Source organism: Diceros bicornis, chromosome 20 (genome assembly GCF_020826845.1).
Source record: "Diceros bicornis minor isolate mBicDic1 chromosome 20, mDicBic1.mat.cur, whole genome shotgun sequence".
Lineage (NCBI taxonomy): Eukaryota > Metazoa > Chordata > Mammalia > Perissodactyla > Rhinocerotidae > Diceros > Diceros bicornis.
The window spans coordinates 21,417,388-21,437,649 of NC_080759.1; the positions used below are offsets into that span (position 1 = coordinate 21,417,388).

General features: G+C 40.1%; 1 protein-coding gene across 5 annotated transcripts in view; it reads left to right on the plus strand.

Moving 5' to 3' along the window:
• ARL15 (ADP ribosylation factor like GTPase 15) overlaps positions 1-20,262 on the plus strand; it is a 407,407-nt gene that overhangs the window by 23,306 nt on the left and 363,839 nt on the right. For 2 of the 5 annotated variants that reach the window (XM_058564092.1, XM_058564093.1), the window contains 2 exons: positions 3,525-3,609; positions 6,049-6,105. In XM_058564092.1, coding sequence (XP_058420075.1) covers positions 6,052-6,105 — 54 coding nt within the window. In that variant the 5' untranslated portion in view covers positions 3,525-3,609; positions 6,049-6,051. Of the gene's footprint in view, positions 1-3,305; positions 3,325-3,524; positions 3,610-4,358; positions 4,474-6,048; positions 6,106-20,262 lie in introns of those variants that run through there. The other 3 variants (XM_058564094.1, XM_058564095.1, XM_058564091.1) reach the window with 3 other exon arrangements.

Below are 20,262 nucleotides of genomic sequence, written 5' to 3' on the forward strand. Positions count from 1 at the left end.
TTTCCAGTGCCCATCTACCCTTTCCTAGGGACTTAGAGTAGCACTTGTGTTGGGAAAAGCCTTTGATGTCTAATAGGTTAGAGGGTCACAGGGACTTGTGAGAAGTGTAATTTGTGGTAGGTAAGTGATACCACATTGAGAATGGGTTTTTTATTGGCCTTCGGTAGTCAGAATATTCATTGAACTATAACATACTTGTGAACCTGCTCTATTCAGTTTCTTTGACTTCATTTGCATTCATTTGTTCTTAATGGTTGAGAGTGTGGGCTCTCAAATCCATAAGATTTGGGTTCAAATGTTGGTTCTGCCACATACTAGCTGCTATCTATTTCCCCATCTCTAAATTGGGGATAATACTACTACTATAAAGTGGAACACAATGCACTTCCGTTTAACTGTCTTAATGGACTATCCTTCTTGCTGAGGTGACACTGTCTCAACCAGTGTATCAGGATTGGAATTATTTGGAAAATAGTGGCTTTGACAAGATAGACAAGTTTATTTTTTTCTCAGGCAGGTAAGTCCAGAAGAGCCCCAAGATGCTTCTGCCTTTGGTATGTGGACTTTAAACTCAGGGTTCAGAATTGCTGCCAGAGCTCCTGCCATCACTTCTGCATTCCAGGCAGCAGGATGGAGAAAGGGCAGAAGAGTGTAATTCCCTTCTAGAAGACTTTTAAGACTTTCTGATTGTATCTCATTGGCCGGAACTTGGTCACATGGCCTATACCTAGCTGTAAGGGAAGCTGGAGAATATAATTTTTTCACTCAGAAACAGACTTCTCTGCAACTACATTCAGCCATTCTTCACACACCTGTATCTCTCTGGGTCTAATTCTCTTGAGCTTCCTAACGGGTATTCTCCTCTGCTTTGTGTGTCTTGTCTTTTCCATGTAGTTTCTTTTTGTCCATACTTTTGGCTTCCTCATCAATTTAGGTTGCTATGATTCTTCATGGTCATGAAGTTACTTAATAGCTTTGCTGTTTGTTTTCTCTCAGCTTGACTTCCCACTGCTACTGCTTCGTCTTCTCAGTATTTTTCCACTCAGATTTTGGAGAGCGAGAAGATGATTGGTCTAGCCCAGCTCTTCCTGCTGGGATGCCCCGTGCTTGTTGGCCAGTTTAAGGATGGATGGCCTGCTGGTTTAATGAGCTGTGGCCATCTTGCTTGTGGGCCTTCTCCTCTGCAAGGGTGTAGAGGCAGAGCAGGCTTTGTAATGTGACAGACAGCTTAGTCCTTAACAAATGGAACTTCTTTGGCAGGGAGTTAGAGATAAATCTTAAAATAAGAATGCTTTGTATATTAGTAGGAATGAATTTTAGGTAGTGTGTAGACAGTCAACAAGTATCAATAACTGACATCAGATTGAAATGTGATTATTTGGAAAGAAAAGGAGGGTATTTCAGGCATACGCCAGTAGCCCTCAAATGCTTGCATGTCCCGTGATGTTTCTTGCTTTTACTCATGTTGTCGCTTTCATCTGGGATGATCTTTTCTTCTTTTGTACACCTGTTCACCTAGCTAACTCCTGATCTTTTAAGACTCTATCCAGGAAGTTCTCCCTCTAGGAAGTCTCTCCTGACACCCATGTAATGGGTTCCATGCTCCTACTCTGTCTCCCTGAAACCCCTTGTGCATACTTCTTATGCTGAACACGTTTATGTTGCTGTTGTCTGTCACAGTCGGTTACATTACTGTTCTCTCCTGAGCTGGAGGACCACTGATGCTGGGATTTGGTCTTATTTATCTTTGTATACCTAGCAATGCCTCTCGCAGTAATGATGCTTAGCAAATTTTTTTTTTCTTTTTTTGGATTGAATTTTTTATCCCCAGTGCCTGATAAAAAGTGAAGGAATAAATCCTCCCAGTTAAGTGGTACTAATTATTTTAATCTGGTAAATTAGAAGGGCATTTCTTTCCCTCTCCCCATACTCTTTAATCAGAACTTTCAGAAGGAGAACTGTCCTTACCTTTAGCTTTGAGCCGAAGTCTGCGTTTGTTTTTTGTATTATATGTGACCTTTAGTGCTATTTTGCATAAGATTGGTGAAAATTTTGCTGGGATGAAATCTGTAAATTCTAACATGATGATTTATGTTTGTCTTTGGTTATTTTTGCTAGATGACTCTTCAAATCTCTGAGGGCTTTTTAGATCTTTGTGATTGAATTTCACAAAGAGATCATGTGCTGAAGATTAATATTTTGTAACAGGTGAGGGCAACGATGCCTTTTTGAATTACTGGTGACACTCTTACATGTGCCGTTCCTGGACAGCTGTAGATTGCTTGGGAAGTATAGACGCTCTTGGGATGATGGTGGCACTGTTACAGTTGAAAACGTTTTAGAAAATGTTGAGAGACCAGTTTTCTTAGCTTTGCTTTAGATGCAAATGTTTCTTTCCGGGTTCATTGTCACCATCCTTTTTCCTAGTCTGAAGAAGCTATAAAATAGATGTTGAGGAGCAAAACCCTCCACATTTTATAAACAAAACTTCATTTTATTTTGTAAATATAAGTTTATGAGTTTTTTAAAAAGTTAACTTATTTCCCATTTGGAGAAAGTAACCTTTCAAGCGTACTAAGGGAGTTGTTAAATAATTCGCTGTTAGTGTTTTCAGTGACAACACGAACAGAAGGAGGTAGCAGTTCTGAAGTAGGTGGCATTCGCAAGGGTCTGTTTCTGTCAGTCTGGAGGAGTGAGTAAAGCGTAATGACAGACATGACCTTTACTCAGGCGGGATTCCACCCACTCAGCATTTTGGAGCTCCCATGCACCTTGGAACGCACTAGAACCGGTCTTCTCTCTCCACCTTCTCCAAATACTGCGTCTTTGCCTCCAGCCCATTTGTTTTGGGATTCTGTCAAGAGAAAGTGCTAGATCTTAGTTAGCTTTATTTGGAAGTAGATGATCCAGGCAGGGGCCTCACTGGAAGGTGTTCATTGCTCCCCCTCCCCCGTTCTTATTGTCCCAGCTCTAACAGATTGCTCCTGCTACTCGGAAGAGTTGGCTTGGCTGTATTAACCTTTTATTTTCATCACACACAAAGTGACAGAGGAGAAAATAAGGAAGCACGACCGTCATCTTGCTTTATACAAGATGAGGGATGGCGCAATACATCAAAACATTTTAAAAACAGCTCTTTTAGGAAAAGAAAATTAGTGTTTTTTTCACTCTCAGGTGGAACTGAGATTTGTTATACTTGGAACTCAATTTTTTTTAGATCGGATAGTAAATAACATTTATTTTCTGCTATCTTGTTGAAGATTTTTTTTCTCCTTTGTTTTCATGCTTACCTTTGAAATTTCTTAGGGAAAACAACAGTAAACTGTAAGTAATCGTATTAATTTCAAATTAAGTATTTTTCTTTCTTTCTGGGTTTCACACTTTTTTCTGTAAATCTATGTTAACAGATTTTAACTTGCTTTTGACAACATCGCATTTTTGCATTTTCATCAGATGAAGCAGCAAAGACAATGAGATTGTTCTGAATGTTGTTTTTGAAATAATAGTCTTCATTTCTTTCTTAGGCAAGTCTAGACATAGATCTGTGAAGGCTGATGTAGAGGCTGCTGGATCAGAGTTTATCTAGGGTGGAGATCCATTCTTTACTTGGTAATGATTAACTACTCATCTTTCATTCTAAGCTATGCATTATATCCCGTGTGTTTGCGGTTCAAATGAAATGGAGTCTTGCAAATGGAGCATTTATATAGGGAAAGAATATGAACTAATCATTTTAAATTTATTACCAGTTCCTATACCATAACCAAAGGAAGTTTGGTTATGCTTTTAAATATCTCTTTATATCTGATTCCCTTTAATTAGAGTGAAGAGGCCGTTCAGGAGAACATTATTGTTACAATAAATTTGGAATTTGGGCAGTAGGTGTGCTACTTGGTCTGAGGTAGGATGTTTATGGATAAGGCAGTATTTGTAAGGATTAGAGGTTTTAGAATGAGGTAATAAGGCTAGTCAGAAAAAAATTCCACAAAATAAGTTGAGGGTTTTCAGGGTAATAATTTTGGCAATCCCAATCACAGTACTTGTACATTTTGGGAATGTGAAAAGGAAGAAGGAGTGGAAAGAAGGTTTTTAGTAACTAAAGAATGAATATGTCACCCCTTTAAAAGATAAAGCTCTTACAAACAAAGAGTTGCTCTCTGATGACGAATGCTAGGGCTCCTTCCTTTATGGCACCGGGGACACCTACTTTTTAAAAATGAATGTGTTCTGAACCAGTTACAATTAGTAGGCTGAAAGAGACACACAACAGTCTTTAAACAAGTTAGAGGCTTATTTCTATTTCATGTGCGAAGTGGAGGAGGGTGGTGTGGCTACTCCACTGTCGTCTCTGTCTCCAGGCTTGCTCATCCTTGGGTTCGACTTCACGTGTCCACCATTCGCAGGTGTCCTCAGCATCCAAGATAGTGGCTGGAGCTTCATTAAGTCTCCGTTACAGACTGGAAACAGAAGTAGGTAAGGCAGAAGAGCAAAAAGCGGTCCTTCTTAGGGTCAGTTACCTTCAGCCATCCTTCACTTTACATCTCATTATGGAGAACTTAGTCACAGGACAGTCCATAGCTCCAAGGAAGGCTGGGAAGTAGACTTTTTAATTCTGGGTGACATAAAATAAGATAGTTATTTTTTACTTGGCCAAAATAACCTTTCCAGCTTATCGACAGAGTTGTGAAATAATAAATTTGTACAAATTGGGGTAATTTGCAAACGTGGAAGGGAAGAATGGATCTTGGACAAGGTGATGAGCATTCTGCCTTTCAGCTCTGAGGAGGCCGGGGGCATTGCCTTGGGGTGTTTCCAGTAGTGTATTTTGTTTACAACTAAAGAAACCCAATGGTGTTACGATAATAATGATACCCTAATAGTAGAAAGGATCCCCAATATTAAATCATCAGCCATTTGTTTGAACAATAGCAGCCGTGAATGTTGGGAATTTTTTGAAAGTGTAGATTGAGTTTAAGAACTTCACTCCACAAATTATCTTTTGAGTTTGATTTTTCCATTGCTGTAATTTTTATTTTGAACGTCTGTGCATATAGCCTTTGGCTTTCTTACCAATTCCCTTTAATCTTACAGAATTCAGTTTCTTAACGGATATCTGAAGGGGCAGGGGCCTTTGCAGAATCAGTCTGATATGACTTCTTGGCCTTCAGAAGGAATACATCTTTGGAAGCCTTTTGGCTACCATGGGAATTGGGGATCCTGTATCTCTGCTTCCTTGGCACAATGGATACAACCATGATTGCTGAGATTTGTGGCATTATAAACTCTTTACAGAGAAGCTTTTACTTAACAACAATAAACCATAATAACAATGTTGGTCTGTACTAAGTTAGGGTTATTTTGACTACATACCAATTTAATGTGCTAAAAATATTCCTCCAGTTAAAAGAAAATAAATCAATACTCATGTTTGGAATGCATGGTTTTGTGAGTGGGCATGAGTTTAAGGAATCTGAACTTCATTTGGGAGTGAGAAGTTGTGAATTCTACATTGAGTACTGTCATTGATATTCTGGAACCAAGGACCTCAGTCTTCTCTCTAAATTCAGCCCATTCAAAACTTCTAGTATATAACTGTGAGCTTTTCCTTTTTACAAAGGTTACTTTTCTATAAGGATTGTAGATATTTATGATCTGGTAAGAATTGAACTAAAAAAATAAGTGCTTATAAAGCTACTTCTAGCAGTCAAAGAATTAATCACTAAAAATTGGATATTAGAGCAGGATTTAAAAGAAAAAATCAAACCATTACAATAAGTCACATTCCTTAAATGATGCTATCGAATTGGAGGATGAAGTATCCGCTTTATAGTCCCATGATAAAGCACTATGCCACGCATTTTATTATCCCTGTCTTATTAAAGCTGGCCTAGAAAAAGCAGAGAAGGAAAAAATTCACCACTTGCTCATAAAACAGATGTCGAGTACAGCAGATTTTCTTTAAAGAGGGGAGCAAGACAAGGGGGGAGAAGTCAGTTCTTTGGGACAAACATTTAGTTATAATCTCTTATTCTTATTTTAATCTTGTAGAGAATGTCTGAATGTATCCAGATCTCATTTGCTGTTTGTAGAATTGGCATTTACACGGTAAGCAATGTATGTTTTTGCGGTACCAAATGGCTTGGAAATATAAGTGAAAAACTGAGCAATGGAGCACATGTGGAGCTATGGGGGTTGTCTTCCACTGCCGGTGGGAGTGTCGATTTATTCAGCCACTTTGGAAAATAATAAAGTTGATGCCAGCATATTCTGTGACCAAGCAAATCCACTCCTGGGTATATACCTCTGAGAAATTGTTGTGTAATTGTAAGAAGACCCATGCAGGGAATGTTCCTAGCAGAAGTATTCATAAAAGCAAAATATTAGAAATAATGCGGATGTCCATCAGTAACAAATTGGATTAATTGTGGAATTTTAATTTCACAGGATATCATATAGCAGCAAAAATATATGAACTAAAAATACTATATATGAACTCCAGCTATACAATACACAATGGATATATTTTACAAATATAAGTTGAATGAAAAAAAGTCACAGGAAAATACATGCAATATGATTTCATTTCTACAAAGGTCAGAAACAGTAAAACTAGTACATTGTTTTAGGGTTACATATATTGGTAAATAAACTATAAAGGAAAGCAAAATTTCAGATGTGGTTACCTCTAGGGCAGCAGTTCTCAACAGAGGGTGATTTTGCCCTCCAGGGGATATATGGCAATATCTGGTTTGGCATTTTTGGTTGCCACAGCCAAGGGTGGTGGTGATATGCTGCTGGCATCTAGTGGGTTGAGGCCAGGGGTGTTGCTAACCATCCAACAATACACTGGTTAAGCACGTAACAGTTATCTGGCCCTAAATGTCAGTAGTGCCGAGGCGAGAAACGCGGCTCTAGGAGAGTAGAGGGAGGAAAAAGGCTTTAAAAGTTTTAGTAATATTCTACTTCTTAACTTGAATGGTGGGCACATAGTGTTTGCTTTATTCTCAAAACTACATAATTGCCGTATATACATTTTTGTATGTATGATATGTTTCACAGCACAAATAAGGCAAATATCTTCAAGTGTTTTAGGATTTTTTTTTTTTCACATGAGTCTGTGTCAGTTGACTCAGATGCCCTGAGTCCATTTCTTAATTCAGAAATATGGGGTTGTATCTATGTAGATGAGCATTAAAGGACTTTTCTAATCTTAAGATTCGGTGACAAAGTGTCTTGACTTTTTCCCTTTGAAGGCCTAGGGAGGGGATTCCGAGACTGTGGACAGGAAACAGAGTGATGTTGACTTTTGAAGACCAAATAAAAAGACATCAAGTGGTTTTGTTTCTCATCCACCTTGCACAGAAGAATATGTGTGCACAGAAAGTTTAAGGAGATTGTTTAAAACAGATGAAGCAGGAATTCTGAGTAAATGATATGACCAGATTGTAAATTCCTTTGGGGTGGGGACTCTTGTGTCTGTCTCTGTATCCTCCATGATGGCTTGCACTGTATCCTCCATGATGGCTTGCACAACATCTGGCACATGGTCAATCACATTAAATGAAAGTGAGCACCATTTTCAGTTTGCCTTAGTCTGAATTTAAGAAGAAACAGATTTTCTTTATTCTTTCTATCACTTTTTGTTTTAGCTGCTTTTCTCAGATGAGTATATTTTTATGTATATTATGTATTCATTCAAGATGCTAGATTTTGTGTATAGCATTTGCAATCTCAAAACAAAATTGGGTGATATTTGTTCCCAGTTAGATGAATAGGTTACTTGGGAGCTAGCCATGTTTTTTGTTTTTTTATGAGTCACTTTGTGAGTATGTTTTTTTGAGTCCTCTGAGAAGCAGATGCCAAATTGGGATTAGGCGTGCAAGAAATGAATTAGGGAAATGTCCGTAAGGGATAAAGGGGAAAGGAACAGGAGAAGGTGTGGAGAGCCTTCAGACCGTGCTGCAGGTCTGATTCCTGTGAAAGGAAGGAGGATTGGGGAGGAAGAGCTTTAGACTGCAGTGAGGTTCTGAGAAAGTCTTGACTGGGCTGATGGGGCCTCCCTGAGCAAAGCTCTCTGTTTGAGGAGTCCCATGATGGGCAGGAAAGGCCTGACTCCAGGACCTCTGTGTGCCCAGGCACTGGCTGGTAGCAGCCCAGCAGAAGCACAGCCTCAGCATGAATGCCGTGGTGCACCCCAAGTTGTGGCAGCTGGAGGCTGTCAGTCAGCCAGCTGTGCTTCTCTAGGTGGGAGATCTGAGCGTGGCTGCCATGGGGAGTCAACACAATAGGGTATTTACAACTAGAACCTGAGAATACTGGGGCTGCTGATGTCAGGAATTGTGTTTATTCATCCTTGAATACCTAGCACTAAGCCTGGGCCTGGGACTATGCAGGTGTTCAGTCTCTGTGCTTATTTAATGAAGAAGCTCTTTGTATAGACTAATTCTAAGGCAGATAAAAATTGTCCCTAAAAGGAGAGTGCTATGGACTGAATTGTGTCTCCTCAGAATTAATATGTTGAAGCCCTCACCCCCAGTGTGGTGGTATTTGGAGAATGGGGCCTTTGGGAGATAATTAGGTTTAGATACAATCCTGAGAGTGGAGTCCTTTTTTTGATGGGGTTAGCCCTTAGAAGAGACGTCAGAGAGCTTGCTCTCTCTTTCTCTGTGCCATGAGGACACATCAAGGTGGTGGCTTTCTGTAAGCGGGGAAAAGAGCTCTTACCAGAACCCAACCGTGCTGACGCCCTGATCTCAGACTTCTAGCCTCCAGAACTGTGAGAAATAAATTTCTGTTGTTGAAGCCACCCATTCTGTGGTGTTTTGTTATGGCAGTCCAAGCAGACTGAAACAGGGAGGGAAAAAATCTTGTGAATTGTAAATAAAGTACATAAACAAACTTAAAAAAACTCTTGTTAGCACCTGTTTGAAAATAAATGCTAAGCTCTAAGTAAAACAAAAAGTAGAGGAGGAAATTAAAAAGATTATGGATGAGTTTATGGGATGAGAAATGGTGTTAGGTGGTTGACCTTTTTTTCTATGTCCTTCTAACATTATTGCCAAATAGCAGCTGATTAAGCACTTAAAAAATAAGAGAAAAGCCATAGTTTTTACGTGTTAGGAGTCCATAATCTGAAATGAGCAAGACCAAAAGGGAATATACACAGGACAGACATACTAAAAACTTCCAAGGTATAAAAGTAAGTGTGTTGTAGGGAGATAAATAGTCATGAGAGTGGAGTCATGAATGCATCCAGAACCTAAGCATGAAAAAGTTTAATGAAAATCATTACTCAGGGGGCTGGCTTGGGGGTATAGTGTTCACGTTCGCGTGCTTTGCTTCAGCGGCCCGGGGTTCACAGGTTCGGTTCCCGGGCGTGGACCTACGCACTGCTTATCAAGCCATGCTGTGGCAGGTGTCCCATATATAAAGTAGGGGAAGATGGGCACGGATGTTAGCCCAGGGTCAGTCTTCCTCAGCAAAAAGAGGAGGATTGGCAACGGATGTTGGCTCAGGGCTAATCTTCCTCACACACATAAAAATCATTACTCAGGGACAGCAGAGGATATTCTATGCATGTTGTCGACTCTTCTTTCCAATGTTTGGAGTAGACGGAACTTTTTCTAGACATTGGAAGGAAATGGTGCTTATTTAGAGTGCCTTCACTCAGGAAGCTGAAGAAAATAGATCCTACCTCAGTTTTCTAGGCAGGTAACTTAAGGCACAGGTTGAGAAACTTACGCGTTATCAGTGATGGAGTTACATCAGCTGCCAGACCCTAGAACAAACTGAAACAGAGTGAAGCAGAAAACATTTTTGTCTTTAGAACCAAACTTCTGCTCTGAGGAGATAAGTCTTTCCTGGGCGGTGTAGCCCAGGAGATACAATGTCATATCGGGATGTGTTACAAAGAAGTAATTTAGTTTTTGAAACAAAAGGAGTCCTGTTATGTGGATGTAGACTATTTTGGGTATTAAACAACGTTCATTTGGTTCTGGTCAGGAGGAAGGAGGGAAAGTAAGTTCAGGCCAAGAGTTTACATTACAATTGTGGGTCTATGATTTTATGAAATCCTGAGGGGGAAACAGGCCCTACTTGAGAATGTGGTCTTGAAATGAACCTTCTGCGGGCAGGTGTGGATTATTTCTGGGCTAGAGGGTGCACTAGGGCATAGCTCAGGACTTCCCTTTGCAACGTCAGGGTAAGTGGCCTCAAGGGGACCTGCAGTTGCCCCCAGACTTCTGTGAGTTGGGAACTGTGAGTGTCATGGAGCCGGAAGCGCTATGGTGGACAGCCAGCTGGTGGTGGCTAGCAGCAGGACGCCGTTGGAGTGGTAATTTGAGCATCTAGTGACCTTCCTGTTGGCCTGTGAACCCCTTTGACCAAAACTGAAAGCTAGGAGGCTCCAATGACTGAAGCCAGGGCAGTTCATCTTCCCCATCTAGTATGGCGCTGTTTAAGGCACGCGGACCCCACGGGCTGATTGTTGCCTCTTTGTACTTAACACCTGCATGAACTAAAATTTAACTGAGTGATGAAGGAGATTTGAACTAAATGATACCGGTAAAATATCATGCATGGTTAGCGATTTTGGTTAGTAATAAGACTTTAAAAGCTCTTTAAATTCTTCTCTTGCCTTTGTAGAAGGTATCAAATGCTATTTTACTAGCAGAGAAAACATTCATCCTTTAGGATAATAAGAGTTTATAAAAATGGCATCCGGATCCATCCTGAGATAAAGATTCGCTCAGTAGTGGGTAGTGATTATGCTTTTATCTAGCTATAACATTTGCTCGTACTGCCACATTTCTCATTTAACTTCAGTGAGTTTTTTTTTGAGGAGGGGGCTGGGAGAGCTACCTTTGCTATTACAATGAAATGGCAAAACAATTGTTTATTATTATTAATACCATTAACAATATTGTATATTATTAAAACTGCTTATTTTAGTCTAGCTCTTTAGGTCTGGACAAATCCTACCCTAAACTTCAGTTGAGTTCTTACAACCTAGTACTGCATGTAAGGGCACTATATTAGTTTCCTATTGGTGCTGAAACAAATCACCACAAATTCAGTGACTTAACATAAATTTATTCTTTTGTTGTTCTGGAGGTCAGAAGTCTGTAGTGATTTCACTGGACTAAAGTCAGGATGTTGGCAGGGCTGTGTTCTTCCTGGAGGCTCTCAAGGAGAATCTGCTTGTTACCTTTTTGGGCTTCTAGTGGCTGCCTGTACTGCTGGGCTCACGGCCCCCTTCCAGCAGTGGCATCACTCCAACTTTTGCCTCAGTTGTCACATCTCTCTCCATCATCACATCTCTTTCTCGGACACATCTGACACTCCAGTCTCCCTCTTTTATAAGGACCCTTGTGATTACATTAGGTCTACCTGGGCAATCCAGGCTAACCTCCCTGCCTCATGAGCCTTAATTTCATCACACCCTCAAAACCTCCTTTTGCCTTTAAAGTAACATATTCACAGGTTTCGGGGATTAGGACATGAAAGTCTTATGGAGAAGGGAAGGAAAGCATTGTTCTGCCTACCACAGGCACCAAAGACCAGGGTATAGAGGGCTCAGTACAATCCGTCATCATTCCTGGAGGGAAAAAAATCAAATTAGGGAAGTCCTGTTGCTGGGTGAAGGATGTTGTCATCATATATAACACAAGGTTAGGTATTGTCAGGTAGACTGGAAGTCCTGCATGTGAGCTCTGCAAACACGGGCTCTAGCAACAAATTGAAGAGCCGTTTTAGTACGTGACCATGTGGAGAGAATAGGTGAGGACAGTGTCTGTTATTGTGCTCCTTGAAGACTCCAGCTGAACTACTTACTGTGAACTCTGGGAGATGCTGAGATGTCTGCAGTCATGATAAAGAAATGAAAAGCTCCGAGACAAAGTGAGGCACACCCTAATTGAAGAAATTCAGCATATTGTAGACTTGAATGGAGTGGAAATGAGTTAAGATACTGGTTTGGCTGTTGTAATAAAGATCAGAATAACAGTGGCTTAAACAGAATACATTTCTGTTTCATATAACAATGCAAGCTTGTAGTCAGGTGGGAGTCTAGCCCTTTGCTTCACGAGTCCTTTAGGGCCTCAGGCTCCTTCTAGCTTGTTCTTCCGTTGCCTAGGTTATTCTGCTCATGCACAGTCTGAAGACAGCTCACCATTCCCACATCATTGTTTGGCTGGGGGAGAGACGAAGTGGTGGCGAAGCAGTTCCTTTTCTGGGTGTGACCTGGAAGTTGCACACATCACTGCCCCTCACCTCCTGGGTGCCAGAACTGGTGTCACATGACTATGTCACTACAAGGAGGCTTGGAAATGTGGACTCTAGTAAGGAGCTAAGACTCTGGGGGGTTCCATTCCCAGAGGGAAGAAGAGAATGGACACTGGGGGACAATTCTCTGTCTGTTTCACAAGGAAATGAGCTAAGGCATATTGCTCTGCACTTCAGCCCTCAGACTGTGCAGTACACCTTGAGGAAAGTGTGTAGAACACAGTGTTCTCTGTAGTTATTGTCAGTGCACACATTGAATGCGTGCATAGTGTGACAGCAAGACTGACTTTGTGACCAGTCCAGCTTCTGGTTGGATTAGTAATTGAGACTTTATGGGCCGGGATCAAATCTGGTGTTTTATTTGTGAATATTAGCATATGTGTTTTTGTCCACAGATACATGCACACATATGGTTAGTATTCCTGACAATTTTATTTTGAAGGGTCTAAGTGGGGGGTTATATGCTTTATAATCTAGGAAATGAGAGTTTATGATTGCTTTCTTTCTTTAATAAACAAAGTAATGTTCTCAAGTAGAGTAGGAATATTTGGGTAATGTGCTAACTTTCCTGGCAGGGGACTTTAACATTTTAGGTTTAACGAACCTGTTGAGAGATACAAATATCCATCCTACTGTCTATTTATTCAGAAAAAGAGTTAAACCATGAAATGTGCGAGATTGACAGAACTGCCTTATTTTTTTGGTCATCTTTTGAAATTGGAGCCCAGGTAAGAGCAAGATAAAATCTGTTTGGTTTGGTGTTTTATTCTAGGGAATGCAGAATGTATCCTTTTCTCTCAAGATCAAGACTTGTCCGCTGAGACCTTTGTGACTCTAGCACAACGTCACTAGCATGGCCCTTCCCATGGAGTCTGACCCAGACTGAACCCACTTTCTTTCCACCCCTAAAACTATTGTGGCCCGTGCTTCCTTTCTGGGTGACTGGCACAACAGCCTATCCAGCTGCCACACCAGGAACTGGACTCAATCCTCAGCTCTCCCCTGCCTCATCATCTTATCAGTCCCCAGGTTCGGATCTCGCCCATGCTAGTTACCTCTTGTCTCTGCTGCTATTACCCAAGTTCTAGGACCACTATTTCTTACCTAGAAAACCCTAACAGCCTCCTCCTAGCTGGTCTTCCCTTTCCGGTCTTGCCCCCCCTCAACCTTTTCTCCGTTCTGCAACCAGCATAGTCTGTGAAATGCAGCTCTCCGTATGCTGAAAACTTCTCGGTAGTCGCCCATTGCTCTTCAGCTCAAGTTAGAGCCCAGAATCCTTAACGTAGTTTAGAAGGTGCCCTGCACCAGCTGGCCCTGCTTATCCGTTGCGCCTTCTCTCTCTACCTCCTCTTCTACTTCCACTATCATACATTCCAGGCATACTCATCTATTTTCAGCTCCTGGTCTGTTCTCTTTTTTGCTTCCAGCACTTGTGTGTGCTGTTTGCTCATCCTGGAATGATCAGCTGTTACCTCTTCTGGGAAGCCCTCCATGACCTCTAGCACCTGGCTAAATGCTCTTCCTAGGTGTTCCCTTTCTTTGCACTCTAGAGCCTTTCACTAGCCAAAGTGCTTATATCACACTGTCTTAATGGCCTGTTGTTTTCTCACTGTAAGCTCAGTGAAGGCAGTGACCGTGTCATCCTGTCCCTCTCCCTATCTGATGGCTCCACCACTGCCACCATCATCATCATCATCACCACCACCACCACCACTGACATTTACTGAGCACTTACTAAATGTGCTAAGGCCTTTATAGATGAATTAATTTAATTCTGCAATCTTGCAAAGAAGGTACTGTTATCATCCTCATTTTGTAGAGAGGAAACTGGGGCGTTGCATGGTTAAATGTTTTTTCCACATGGTAGAGACAGGATTTGGAGCTAGAATTTGAATTGATTTATGCTGAGTTCTAAACTCTGAGCCACCACACTTGACTAACTTCCAGACAGTAGGTGTTCAATATGAATTTGTTGAATTTAGTCTGGAGCAGTTTCTCAATATTTTTTTTTCTTTTATTCAGTGACATTTTTCAAAAGGCCAGGCCAGTTATTTTGCAGACTGTCTTTCAGTTTAGATCCTGTAATTGTTTCTTTATGATCAGATACATGTTAAACATTTTTGGCTGGAATATTACATAGGTGACATTGTATCCTCAATGCATCTCATCAGGGGTACATGATGCCAATTTATGTCATCATTGGCGATTGATATATTTTTTTAAGTTCATGATTGACCTAAATCTGGTCATTTTCTAGCTAGAAAATCTGATATTTTCTAGCTTTACCCAAAATTCACAGACTGTACCTTATTTAGAGCCTATAGTATCCCTTATGTACTTACTACATAACCTATACTTTTTCATTATAACTTTGTAGCATATTTTGAGGTCATGTAAGGGACTATCTAAGTTCAGTATGGCTTGCTGAAATGAAGTTTTGGAATGGTTTTAGACTTGTAATATTTTGATCTATATGGAATCTTAGAGAGTATATTCTCTCATCTGGATTACGGTGTTAATAAACAATACTTTCTATCCCAGGTAGTTCTTTTGGTTAGGCTGTTGTTGCCCAGTTGAAGGCAGAGTTAAGAGTTCAGCTTTGATGTGTGTGTTCTGTTTCATGGGAGATGACCCTCCTCCCTCTTCACGCTTCACTTTCAGTGCTTAATGGTATGAGATAGTAGCTATAACTACAAGTATGTTATCACCAGGGGAGAAGAAATTCTAATTATATATTCTCTAACTAAATTTTATATGTATGAAATATAACATTTCTCATTTCCTGACTGTGGATATCCTAATTAAAAAAAAAAAAAGGCAAAACAAAAAGAGGGGCAGTAGGAAATTGACTAGTTACATGAGGACCATTCTTTACAAAGGGCCTTTGTGAAGTTTCTTTTGGTAATTATCAGTTGTAGCTGTGTGGTTGGGTGGAGAGGCTCTTTTCTTGATAAGAAACATTGTGTCATTTAACTTAGGAACTTAAAATATTTTTAATTTTCTAATTTAAATAGCATGGTGGCCCTTAACAAGTGTATATCTAGTTGATGGAAATTTCCACCCTAGGAAATGTGCATTTTTATCTTGTCTGTTTTCACGGATGGGATGGTTGACTTTGTTTTCTTGACAAGTGTTTAGTGTTGAGTCCTCAGGGCTAGTACTTTTCTCTTGATAGGGAGAGTAACTTGTTTTTGTCAATGATTAAAAATTATTTTAGAGTGCAGTCACCATCCAGGATATGGTTTACTCACATCCATAGCTTGGGAACAAAATTGTGTTTTAGATTTTAAGCAGAGCCAATAGCTTAATATTATGTACATAGAGGAGAATATAATTGACCCTGGTGATGATTTGGTTGTTGCTTTGTAGAACTCAAATTTATTTAAACATCAACTTAAAATATTACACAAAGTGAATCTGAATGAGAGGCTTTATGCTTATTGCATACTGGAGAATCGGTCTGTGCCTTCTGTGTTCCTTTGGGTTTAGCTAGGGTTCTGGCATGCAGTAGGTGCTCACTAACCATTCAATGACTAAGTAGGTATACAGTTCTTTGGGGTGTGGGAAGCAGAGTGCCTTGCCCAGGCTCCAGGAGGCTTGGGCAGCTCTGTCTGTAGCACCGAGCACAGATCTCAGATTGTGCTCTCCCACTTAGTAGGTCTGTGAAGGCAGGGAGTTTTGCTTGTTTTGTTCCCTGCTGTCTCTCCAGTACTTAGATAAGTGTCTGCAATGTTGCAAGTGCTCAGTAGATATTTGTGGAATGAATGAATGAATGAACAGAGCTCCAATCAGTGTGTTGAAATTGGAATATACATGCCCCTGGGATACACAACATCATTCCAAGAGACATGTGGACACTGATATGATCATAAGGAAATCAGTGTCCACCTGTGTCAATTCTTTCTCTCTTTTTTTTTTTTGTGAGGAAGATCAGCCCTGAGCTAACATCCATGCCAATCCTCCTCTTTTTGCTGAAGAAGACCGGCCCTGAGCTAACATCTGTTGCCAATCCGCTTCCTTTTTTTTCCCTTTTTCTCCCCAAGGCCCCAGTAGATAGTTGTATGTCATAGTTGCACATTCTGCTAGTTGCTGTATGTGGGACGCCACCTCAGCAGGGCCGGACAAGTGGTGCATCAGTGAGCACCCGGGATCCCAACCCGGGCCGCTAGTAGTGGAGCGCAGGCACTTAACCGCTAAGCCACGGGGCTGGCCCCTCAGTTCCCTTTTATTACTTCCCCTTTCACAGCTACCCTACTTCCAGTTAGGAGAGAAAGTCACTGCTCTCCTTTCTAAATCTTATCATGATGCATTGGCCTTGAGTATAGAAACCTCCGAGGCACAGAACAAAGGAAAAATTCAAAATATGGTGTTGGTATTGAGGAAGTGAATGACTCTAATACGACTAGGTAAATCATTTTCAGTTCTTTGCTTTCAGCAAAATTGAAGACAAATATACTCAAGTTGTTAGCTGATCATTGAAAATAATATTGATAAGGCACGATATGATTTTTGTTATACAATTAGAAGGAAATGGAAAGAATCAAGTGATACCACTTGATTCTTGAAGCAGCAAAACTTCTATTCCCGTCTACTTATTTATAAGAATAAGTTTCTCAGGGCTTATATCTATGTATAAAAAATATGAAAAATAGAAATAGAATTGATACTAAACCATATCTCTCATTCTAGTGACAAGTAATAGTTCTCTCTGTTCTGCAAAAAAATAAAAATATAGCCTGTCCATCTCATTGAGAGAGAGTTCCAAAAAGTTTTACTTTTTATATTACAATATATTGATCAACATTTATTACATATTTGTTTCAATCAGTTGTGGACCAATAATAATTTTATAAAATCCATAAGAAATTTTTTTTATTATTTAAAGACTGGTCTCAGGAAATTTAAAATTTAAGATGTCAATTATATACACAGTTCATTTGTAGGGAAGCATGATAGAGTGATCAGTAAAAGGTTTTCAAGCATAAAAATATATTAAGATTAAAGTTCTGTTGGGGATATGGAAAAGATATATAAATTCAAGAAGAAAAAGGATAAAAACAAAATGATGTAAGACTGAAGAGGGGCTTGTTCTTTTTTTTTTTTAAAAATGGGTAACGTTTTTCAAATCTGATATTTAGAGAACTTTTTTATCCATGTAAGAGATTAACAGTTTTATTTATAAATGTGGATATTTACAAGTTGAACTTGAAACATGACTTGAAAATTAGTAGCCAGGAGAAATGAGTGGATGGTGATACCTTTATATGAGACAGGCAGTACACAGAAAAAATAGCTTGGGGAGCAAAGATGACGACCTTGGCTTTAGATGTATGAATTGGAGGTGCCATGTTGGAAATACATTCTTAGAACCTGAAGGCAGTGTTAGAATTGGAGATTTATAAAGGTTAGGGGCTCTGTCTGGTTTGCTGCAGTATCCCTGTTGCTCAGAACACTTCCTGACCTGAAGTAAGCATTCAATAATTATTTGTCGGATGGATGGATGGATGTAGTTTTGGAAGTGTTCCAAATAGAGAGGATTGCTGTGTTACCCGTTGGCCCCATTGGTTCATTAGGTGCCTTCCTCCAGTTTCCTGTTTCCTTTCTCCATGGGGCCACAGGGTTATGAACAATGGGCTAGGAAGCATATGTACATGCATCTTCCTTATTATTTTACATTCCATGACTAAAATACTACCTTTTCCCTTCAGTCCTTATCTTTTAAAATTGTGATTCTTTTCTTCTGTCTGCTTCATTGTATTTTAATGCTCTCTACTTTTATTTCTTAACAGGGACATTGATAGGTTAACTGGGGTATTTGAACTGCTATTCTTCTTCAGCTTTATCTGGTACAGGATCAAAACACAAATTATTAATTATTGTTGGGTTATCACAAAACCACTAATAATATTAGAATTCATATTCTTGCAGTTTTGTTTTATTTTATTTTTTTGGTGAGGAAGATTAGCCCTGAGCTAACATCTGTTGCCAATCCTCTTCTTTTTGCTGAGGAAGATTGGCCCTGGGCTAACATCTTCCTCTACTTTATATGTGGGATGCCTGCCACTGCATGGGTTTGATAAGTGGTGTGTAGGTCTGTGCCTGGGATCCGAACCTGCAAACTCCAGGCCGCAGAAGCGGAGTGTGCGAACTCAACCACTACGCCACTGGGCCGGTCCCTTGCAGTTTTGTTTTTTAACAAATGCATAATTCACTTCAACCTATGATTAATTAAAAAAAAAAAAAAAAACCAACACAGTACTATGCTATTGGCTCTGTAATCTCTGCCTAAACATTTTCCCAACAATTGTAGGCGGCAATGCGGAAAATTTGCTATATTGTTATCCTGCTTTCCCACCCCATCCACATGAATTCAACCTGGATGAGAAGATAAGCCAGAATTTTTATTGCCCAATGACTCCCATTATGCCCATTATGTTCCCAAATGCTACAATTTGTTGCTGGTGCCTGGCAAAACGAATTCAAGTGCCTGTTCATTTCACTGAGTTTCATCATTAATTTCCTGTCTAAACTATTAATTTGAAAGGAACACCCACTGATTTTTGTGTATGTGTGTGGAAAAAGTAAGCTAATGTAGGAATTAGATAAAACTTGTAACAGATTTGGAAGTGGAAAAGTGTTCATTTTAATGAGATCACATGAAGCATACAAGAATGGGCTCTCAGCTCTGCTTGGCAGGAAGGAAAGATCAGTATACTTTCTCGTTATTTTATTTGGTAGAGATAGGAGAAAATAATTGTTTGCTGTCATGGGAAGAAAGAACAAAACCCAACTAACTCTAGACATAGGATATGAAATAGGGATATAGTTATTAACGAAGGAATGAAAATAGATAACTGGAGTTTGGTCATTTTTTAGGGAAGAGGTGGTATTTCAGTACTAGGTCCTCTGAGAGTTTAAAAATCAGTTCCATAAAGGCAGGCAGATTTGTGGATTGCGAAGGTCGGTTCTGATTCAGGTGCTGCTGTTTATAATGTTGCGCAAAATATGTTATAATCTGGGCCTTGTTGTTCTCTTCTGAAAATGATGAGTTTGAATGAATTTCTTGCTAAAATCACCCCCAATTCTGCTTTTTGTGAGCCTAGCGTCAGTTGTAAATTTTTTTCGTTGGCTCATACTGCTAAGGCCTATCCAGAGTGGAGTTTGTTCACTCTCCAGGCTGCATTCCAAATTCTGAGCTTGGGTGGTTTGGGGGGACTGGTGGTGGTATTAATTGGTGACTCTGGGACTAGAGTGAAAGGCAATGATTGTATGACTTCGGGCACGTTTCTTCACCTCTCCTGATCTTAATAAGCTTATCTGTCAAACAAGGGGGTTGGACTGTGGCCTCTGGAAGTTTCTTGCTGCTCTGTGATTTTGTGTCCAGAGGATGACCCTTGAGTCATTGTCAGAGCCAGTTTGACAACACCCTGAGTTTCATCCTTGACGGGAAAAATTATGCTGTGCATTTTATGAAGAATTTTCTCTAATAAGGATTGAAGTCAGGAAGATGTTTATTTCTTTAGGTAGTAAGTCAGCTCTACCAGAGTCCTGTATTCTCTCGGCATCTGTGTCTATGCGTTTGAGCATCATGGCCTTTGAGCTGAGTTAGTATGAATGGGACTTCTATGACTTTGTTTGACTCTTTAATTAGTTCCTGGAGTACCAAAGATGAGAGACCAGACTGAGGAACAGGAGATAGTACCTTTAGACATCTTTAAGAACAACAATTTGGAGTTCTGGAATTCATTGTAACGAATCCATAATGTCACAGAAATAGGGAGTGGTGGCTTGGTATCTGTGTATTTATGATGGTGAAGCACTAGATAAGGATGGTACCATGGGAATTGGAGTTGGAGGAACCACACTGACCCTTGCTGCTCTTCCCTTTCTGCTTGTGCAGAAATTTGGTTTGTATTCTAACCCAGAGCAGCTCAGGGTAGGAGTGGGAAGAGTGTAGGAAGAAGAGTGCAGAACCCAGGA